The 8,196-nt window shown below is 47.6% G+C and overlaps 1 protein-coding gene across 1 annotated transcript in view; it reads left to right on the forward strand.

The window, feature by feature from the left end:
* Nucleotides 1-8,196, forward strand: part of CASD1 (CAS1 domain containing 1) — a 1,910,820-nt gene that overhangs the window by 1,544,669 nt on the left and 357,955 nt on the right. Inside the window, exon 14 of the mRNA XM_044065969.1 lies at nucleotides 8,186-8,196. This exon is cut by the window's right edge and continues 91 nt beyond it. Coding sequence (XP_043921904.1) covers nucleotides 8,186-8,196 — 11 coding nt within the window. The remainder of the gene's footprint in view (nucleotides 1-8,185) is intronic.

The following is an 8,196-nucleotide window of genomic DNA, read 5'->3' on the forward strand; positions in this document are numbered from 1 at the left end:
TGCAGTACTCACTCACTCCCTCCTCCCTCTGGTTCTTTTCCCTTCTGAATGAGCCTGTTACATCTCCCATCCTTAGGCTGGCATTCCTATTGGCGGTCTCTGTTCTGAGGATGATATATCTGGACATCACCTTTATGCTCTACGCTGTATGCAGTGAGCATACATGTGACATACAGTGCACCCTTTGCAACCTTAAGGCTTGGGCGTCAGGCTGTCCTTGGCAGGGGATGCCTATTATAAGGAATATTGCAACAGTGAAGAGAAGGACATCTGCCATTATGGAAAGATTTTAAACAACTGTACTTTCTCACTTCTTTTGGAAATCGCCTAGGCAATTACCACAAGCTTCCTCACAGACTGAATCTACTCACACAAGAACAGGGGTGTTGGCGCACACCTTGCCATCAATCAGCTTCAGTTGAGTGCCTGCATGATCGGGTCTTGATTCCCTGTAGGCACCTGTTTACTGAGGACGTGCAACAGGTACTAACGGAGGCAAGAAAACCTGCTCTGCCATTAGCAAATGGAATGTTTTCTTAGTTGGTGCCAACAACATAACCAGCACCCATTCAGGGCTAGTTGTTCTCTAGTTTTACAGTATCTGTGTGAGCTACTGTCCTGTGGTCTTTCTTATTCCTCTATCAAGATTCATGTGTCAGCCATGTCTGCATGTCTGCCCCTGAATCGTCCTCTTTTAATGCATTCTCATATCAAAATGTTCCTGAAATGGGGTTTGCATAAGAGGCCTCCCAGAAAACTGGTGACTCTTCCTTGATATTTTAATTTTGTATTAGAGAAGGTAACAATTGCTCCATTTGAACCAGCTAACATGTCTGATTTGAGGTTTTTAACATGTAAAACAGTTTTACTGATTGCTGTGACCTCTGCAAGAAGGGTATCTGAGTTGCAAGCTTTTATGGTAAGTCAACTCTTTCTCATTTTCCACAGAGACATGGTTTCTTTGAGAACTAATCCTTGTTTTATGCCTAAAGCAGTATACACGTTTACTTTAAGCCAAACTCTTCACTTCCCCGTTTTCTTCCCTGAACCTAAAAATGAGGGCGAAAGGATACTCCATAACTTGGCATCCACAGACAGCTATGGTTCTATCTTGACAGAACTAAATATTTCAGATCAGTTTTTCATTTCTTGTGAAGGTATGAAGAATGGACAACATGTGTCAAAGCAGAGTATTTCCAAATGGTTGCCTAAGGCTATTAGCTTTTGTTGTACTTACCACAACAAAACTATTCCAGACAGGGTCAAGGCCCACTCTACCAGGGCCTTGGCTTCATGTATGGCTTTTTAGAAACAGTTAGATTGTAGAAGTTTTCTAGAAGCAGCCACTTGTTCCTCTATATATACTTTTACAAAGCACTATGAGCTTGATTCCTTCTCTAGGTCTATATCAGGCTTTGCTTAGAGTATTCTCCAGGGGCTCCTGGACTCTTTTCTTTCCACCTCGCAAATGTAGTTGGTTATGGTAATCTAGCCATATAGCTAAGGCTACTGTAGCAGTGATTGTTACAAAGAGCACAGTGCAGTTGCGTAAGTAAACTTAGCATAACAGAAGATGTTCGAACACAATTGTTGATGTTAAGTTGTCTCTCTCGCCTTCATTCTTGCTGGTTGGGTTTGGAGCCGACCCTCGGCTCCGACTCAACCATTTTCTAAAGCTCGAGAGCTACTTACTGGCTCGAGGCCTCCCTATATCCCACAGTGCCTGGCGCTAGACCCCCAGATCTCGTTTGCCGCTTCAGCGGCTCAGGTCATATTAATCTTTTGTATTTTTAGTAGATTAACTGTTGTGCATATTTTTCGAATCTTTTTGTTAATCAGAGTAGTACTGTAGACTAGTCTTAGGTTTCCCTGTGTTTTCTGACCCTTAGGAAACTCGTTTTTACTTAGAGAGTTTCTCCCCCCCCATCACCCTAAGTAGGCCGTTTAAGTTAGAGGCTATCCCCTTCCCTTTTACATTGTTTTCAGTAGGAAGTAGTGTTTAGCCTTTGTAGTCTAAAATCATAGTCTCTTAGTTTTAGTTTGTATAGTTACCTAAAATTTTTTGTGTGAAGGTGTGGGACTAGTGTGTGTGTGTTAGTGTGTGTGTTTTTTGTGCACTAGTCAAACATTTTCATCCATCGGTATTCCTTTTATTTTATAACATGTCAAAGGATACCAAGGTATCAGGGTTCAAGAAGTGTGACTCATGCTGTCAGAAAATGTCTCTGACAGATGGTCACCCTTCTTGTGTTTATTGTTTGGGTTCCCTACACCTGCAGGACTCTTGCTTGGTATGTCATGCCTTTAGTCCGAGAGTCCTGTAGGAGCGTAGGAACAAGTTAATTCTCAGGGGTTTATTAAAACCCGAGGGGTCTCCGGCAAAGTCTCAGCCAGCTAAAACCCCTAAGCCCACCAAGCCGTCGGCTCCCAGTACGGAGCCGTCGCCAGGTGGAGCATCTGCTTCAATTTCGGTTCCGGACGGGACCGAAGTATCAAAATCTGTCTCTGCTCCGATTTTGGTGTCGGAGCCATCAGGGAGCCGTAAGCGATCCAGATCGCCATCCCCGGAGTCGATTCGCTGGGATCCGGGATCACCTTTGCTACAGTCCGAACGGAGCTATAGGTCCCACTCTTCTCGGTCCTCGAGGCTGTCCAATCATGACTTGGAGAGAGTGGTTAGTAGACTCCTCAAATCGCAGGCCCTGGCTAAAATGTTAACTAGACCTCCTCATCAGGCTGTGGCTGCTCCCCTTTCTGAAGTAGTTCCTCCTCAGACACCTCCTGTCAGTTCGGAGCCGGAGCTTGTTGGGGCTCGGATCCTGGAAACGTTAGCGTCGATGCTTCCCCTTTCGGCTCCTTCGTCGGCTCTGATTTCTTCAATGGTTCCATCCTTGGAGGGATCTGGGCACCGAGACTCCCTCGTCGGCTCCGAGGGGGCGAGTGGCATTGGACCCTCGTCTGACCCTGTTCTCCCTCTCGGAGCTTCGGTGCAGGTAAGCTCGGCTCCTACATCAGCCTTGGAGCTGTCCCTTTCGGTGCCAGAGAGGATTCCCGTCTCCTCGGAGTGGGGGGCCCTCTTCTGTGCCAGACAGGGGCGCCTTCGAGGTCATGAGGAGCATGCTGACTTCTGAGTCTGCACCTCGATCAGCCCCTTCAGCTCCTCCCTCCAGGGTGCCTGCTTCGGTCTCTGTCCCTACTCCAGACCCCAAGCAAGGGGATCAAATGCTCCAGGTCACCCCACTGGGTGTATCTTCCTCTTCCGTGGCCTCCCCTGAGATTTCAGAGGAGTCTCCTCGAAAGAGGAAACGTAAGAGGAAACATGTTGACTTCCCAGAGTCGGTCACGTCAGATACTGACTTGGAGGATTCCGAAGGGTCCCCAAGATCCCCCTCTGAAGATGTCTCTTTCTCAGACATCCTTGAGATCCTTAAGCAGAGGGGGAACTGGTCTGCCCTTAACCCCTCTGAGGACGAGTCGGTATACTTGGATGCATTTGGTTCTCGCCCCTCCACCTCCTGAGAGTCTCCGCCTTTCGATCCATTAATGGAAGTGGTGGCTCAAAAGGCGTGGTCAGCTCCGGACACACTGGAACCAACCCCTCGCAGGCCCACTAAGTTTATCACGGCCACCCAAGATAAACAGTTTCTGACAAAGGGTGTCCCCATTGATGCCATGGTGGTAGCAGCTGCCACGAAAAAGGAGTTGGCTAACACTTCTGTACCTGTCCATCCCCCTAACAGAGTCTAGGACGATGGATAGATACGGGAAGCGGATGTTTTCCTCAGCGACCTTCTCCATGCGGTTGCTGAATTATTTGTGTCACTTCACCCGTCTTCAGAGGGATCTCCTCCAGGAGCTAGGAGATACTCTGCAAGATCCATCAGCTGCGGGGGCTCAAGACATGATAAACTCCCAGCTGGCGACTCTTACTTCTTTCGTTAACTCCTTCATGCGGCTCATTTCGTATGCGGCTGATGGGGCGAGTAGAGCTGCAGGCACAGGCGTGGCTTTGAGAAGGCATGCCTGGATGCGGTTATGTAACTTCGCTGATCCCTTCAAGGCGTCTTTCACCAACACCCCTTTTGATGGTTCGGCTCTGTTTGGACCTCAGGTGAAAGATACACTTACCAGGTGTGAGCAGGAAGGCAAGACTCTCTCTGCCATTGGAGTCCGTTTTTCCACTCCCTCTAGACCATACCCTAAGGGTCAGAAGAGTGGGAAGATGTGGTTCCGGAAACCCCAGGGAGCCGTGCCTGACACACGTGGCGAGTTTCCCTCCAGAGGCAGAGGAGGGAATAACAATAGACCCCGCCCATGGGGCAGAGGGGGGTCCGCAGAATCAGGACAGCAGAGAATCTTTCTCTGACAAGCCCTTCCAGCACCCCTGAGGGGCTGCCCAGCTGTCCGCTTCGGAGGCAGTCATGGGAAGGTTGTCACTGTACCCAGAATCCTGGCGTCTCATCACTCGAGACAGATGGGTACAGTCTGTCATATCCGGAGGTTACAAAATCCCATTTGTCCACACTCCCTTAAAATCAAACAACCCCATCCCAGATGTTCCACCCAGTCTAAGGGAACAGGCAGTACAAGAAATTTCAACACTGCTAAAAACCGGGCCATCCAACAAGTCCCAGCAGACCAGCAAGGATCCAGAATTTACCCAAAGTTCTTTTTGGTACCAAAGAAGACAGGGGACTGGAGACCCATTTTGGATCTCAGCAGACTAAACAAGTCTGTTCAAGAACGAAGTTCCGGATGGTCACGCTTCAGTCCATTCTACCCTTTTTGGGTCAGGACAATTGGATGTGCTCCATAGATCTTCAGGATGCGTACTACCACATCAAAATGGACAGGCGTTCCAGAAGGTTTCTCCGCTTCCGGCTGGGAGCCAGTCATTGCCAGCTCAGAGCTGTGCCCTTTGGTCTCACCACAGCCCCCAGGTTGTTCACCAAATGAATGGCAGTGGTTACCACTCACCTGAGACAGCAAAGACTCCAGGTGTTTCCATATCTAGACGACTGGCTCCTTAATGGTACCACCAGGCATCAATTGCTAAGAGCCAGGGATTATACCATCCAAACATGCTCCAACCTAGGTATCTCAATAAATTTCGAAAAGTCTGCATTGTCACCTTGTCAGTCCTTAACCTTTATAGGTGCAAGATTAAATATGAAAGATCTGTCTGCAAGGCTTCCAGTAGAGAGAGTGACAGACATTCGCCGACATGTAGAAGTTTTATTAGGATGCAGAAAGATTCAGGCCAGATTCGTCCTAAAAACCTTAGGTCTCATGGCAGCAGCGATCATATTAGTTTCCCTGGCTCGTTTTCACATGAGGATTCTCCAGTGGATGCTTTTCACCCAATGGTCCTTTCAACAACTTCCTTTGTCTCACAAGATAATAATCACACAATCATGCAAAGACCACTTGGCTTGGTGGATGGTCTCTCCATCAGTACCCCAGGGCAGACCATTTGTCCTTCCTCCTCCAGTTGCCACGGTGACCACGGATGCCTCCCTGATCGGTGGGGGGGGGGCATTTTCAGGGCAGGACTGTCCAGGGCACCTGGCAACCCCATGAGTACCACTTGCACATAAACGTCTTGGAGATGAGGGTGGTGCTTTTAGCGTTGCAAGCTCTTCAGAACTCTCTACCCACTGGGACCATTGCAATTCAGACAGACAATATGTCTGTAGTGTGGTACATCGACAAGCAGGGCGGAACCAAGTCATATCCCTTATGTTGAGAAGCACTCAGACTATGGCAGTGGGCGATCTCCTCTCAATGGTTTCTGATGGCTAAGCAGAGCTATTCTCATGCCTCACGAGTGGTCTCTCAACCGGACATAGCGGACAGAATCTTCCGCAAATGGGGTCAGCCTTGCTGCGACCTTTTCGCTACACCTCTCAACAGCAAGTGCGACAGTTTCTTCACTCTCTTCCCTCTTCCCGGACACTCCCCCAGAAACGCTCTAGTTCACGATTGGCCCCAGGGACTTCTGTATGCATTCCCACCCTTTCCACTAATTTCCAAACTCATTCAGAAAGCTACGTGCTGGGTTGCAGGATGATCCTCATTGCCCCCTACTGGCCTCGACAAATCTGGTTCACATTCCTGCATCGTTACCTTCTAGAGCAGCCTTGGAATCTGGACCCAGTTCCGGACCTCCTGATCCATCAGTCGGGCAGGCTGCATTAGTCTCTTCAGTCTCTCAACCTCACTGCTTGGTTGCTCCACTTCCAACCTTAGCCAGGCTTCCCAGTATTTCCAGTTCAGTGCGTGAGATTATCCTTTCCTCGCACAAACCTACAACCAGGAAGACTTATGCTAGTAAGTGGAAACCTTTCTCTTTCTGGGCAGAGGCTAGAAATATAGATCCCTTCACGGCCCCTATCCATAACGTACTGGACTTCTTAGCAGAACTTTTTCAAGCGATCTCATCGTCGGCCACCTTTAGAGTTCAATTAGCGGCAATCTCTAATTTCCATATGGGCCTGTCAGAAACCAGCATCATGTCCCATAAGCTTTGCAAAGCCTTTCTGAAAGGAACAATCTTGCTCAGGCCTCCAGTGAAAGATCCCCCGCCTCCGTGGGACTTAAATTTGATCCTAGCTTCCTTGATACTTCCTCCCTTTGAACCGGCAGCTTCCTGTCCCTTGAAATTGCTTACTTGGAAAACCCTCTTTTTGGTGGCCATTACTTCATCGAGGAGAGTTTCTGAACTTCACGCCGTTTGTGTTCATCCTCCTTATCTAGTTTTCCATAAGGATAGAGTTTCACTCAGGACTAATCCTTCGTTCCTTCCTAAGGTCCCCTCTGAGAACAATTTGAATCAATCCATCGATCTGCCAGTCTTTTTTCCAAATTATTCCAACAAAGCTGAACACAAATTACACCAGTTGGACGTTCATAGGCAATTACGTTTCTGTTTGCATAGGACTGAGCAAATAAGGAAATCAGACCAACTCTTCCTGTCCTATGCGGAGGGTAAGCAGGGTCGACCAGTGTCTAAAGTAACCTTATCCAGGTGGTTGTCCTCTGTTATTACCCTTATTTATCAGTTGAGGCATAAAGAACTCCCTGCTAAACCTAAAGGCCACTCTACTAGGGCTTTAGCTACGTCGGTAGCCTTTCAAGCAAGACTACCAATGGAAGCCATTTGTGCGGTGGCCACATGGGTCACCCCTCATACCTTCATTGCACATTATAAATTGGATGTGGCCTCTAGGAGTAGAGCTGATTTTGGTTCCACTGTGCTCAAGAGTCTGTTCCGATGAGCCACCCAGGGCTAAGGTGCTAGGGACGCTGTCCCAGCCAGCAAGAATGAAGGCGAGAGACACAACTTAACATTAAGAAGTTATGTACCTACCATAACGTTCCATGTTAGTTGTCTTCTTCTCGCCTTCTTTCTTGCATCCCACCCTCCATCCCCCTAGCCTAGATGGACCGAGAAGAGTCTTCCTATGAGTCTTGTCACTGGCTGAGTCTTTACCGTTTTATGTCCTCTACCTTTTTTCTTCAGCCCCCTAGCTGAAGTCTTGTTTTTGGGACAGTTGTCCTCTTGTATTATTTTGATGTTAGGTCTTCCAAACAAGATCTGGGGGTCTAGCGCCAGGCATTGTGGGATATAGGGAGGCCTCGAGCCAGTAAGTAGCTCTCGAGCTTTAGAAAATGGCCGAGTCGGAGCCGAGGGTCGGCTCCGAACCCAACCAGCAAGAAAGAAGACGAGAAGAAGACAACTAACATGGAACGTTATGGTAGGTACATAACTTCTTATTTCTTTGCCATCCCAAAGGTCACTGAAGTAAAACACTGCCCTACATGCTAAACAGATTGCACACATACCCTGACTGTCTTTCTCTGCTATTTTTCCTTTTCAGCCTGTCTTGCACCATTTATACTGTGCTTTTCTTGGATTCCTTCATTTTTTATTTTTTTGCATAGATAAGTATTTCAGGCACATAGGTCATTTTCCCTCAAAGTAATAGTCACATAAGTGTTCTTTATATTTAGTGTCTTCACTGGGCTGTATGGATGCATGTATGCACGTCTATAGTATTAGTATTACATGTGTATGAAAAGGCTAATTTTTATGAACATTGTGTCAGCTTATGCAGTGCTTTTCTGTATCTTAGCATAAAGTATGTAAGTTACTAATCTTTCTTTTTCTTTGTTTTACTTTCAGGGTGCCTTTGA

This window comes from Protopterus annectens, chromosome 3.part0, assembly GCF_019279795.1.
Source record: "Protopterus annectens isolate FY-2018-M chromosome 3.part0, PAN1.0, whole genome shotgun sequence".
Taxonomy (NCBI): Eukaryota; Metazoa; Chordata; order Ceratodontiformes; family Protopteridae; genus Protopterus; species Protopterus annectens.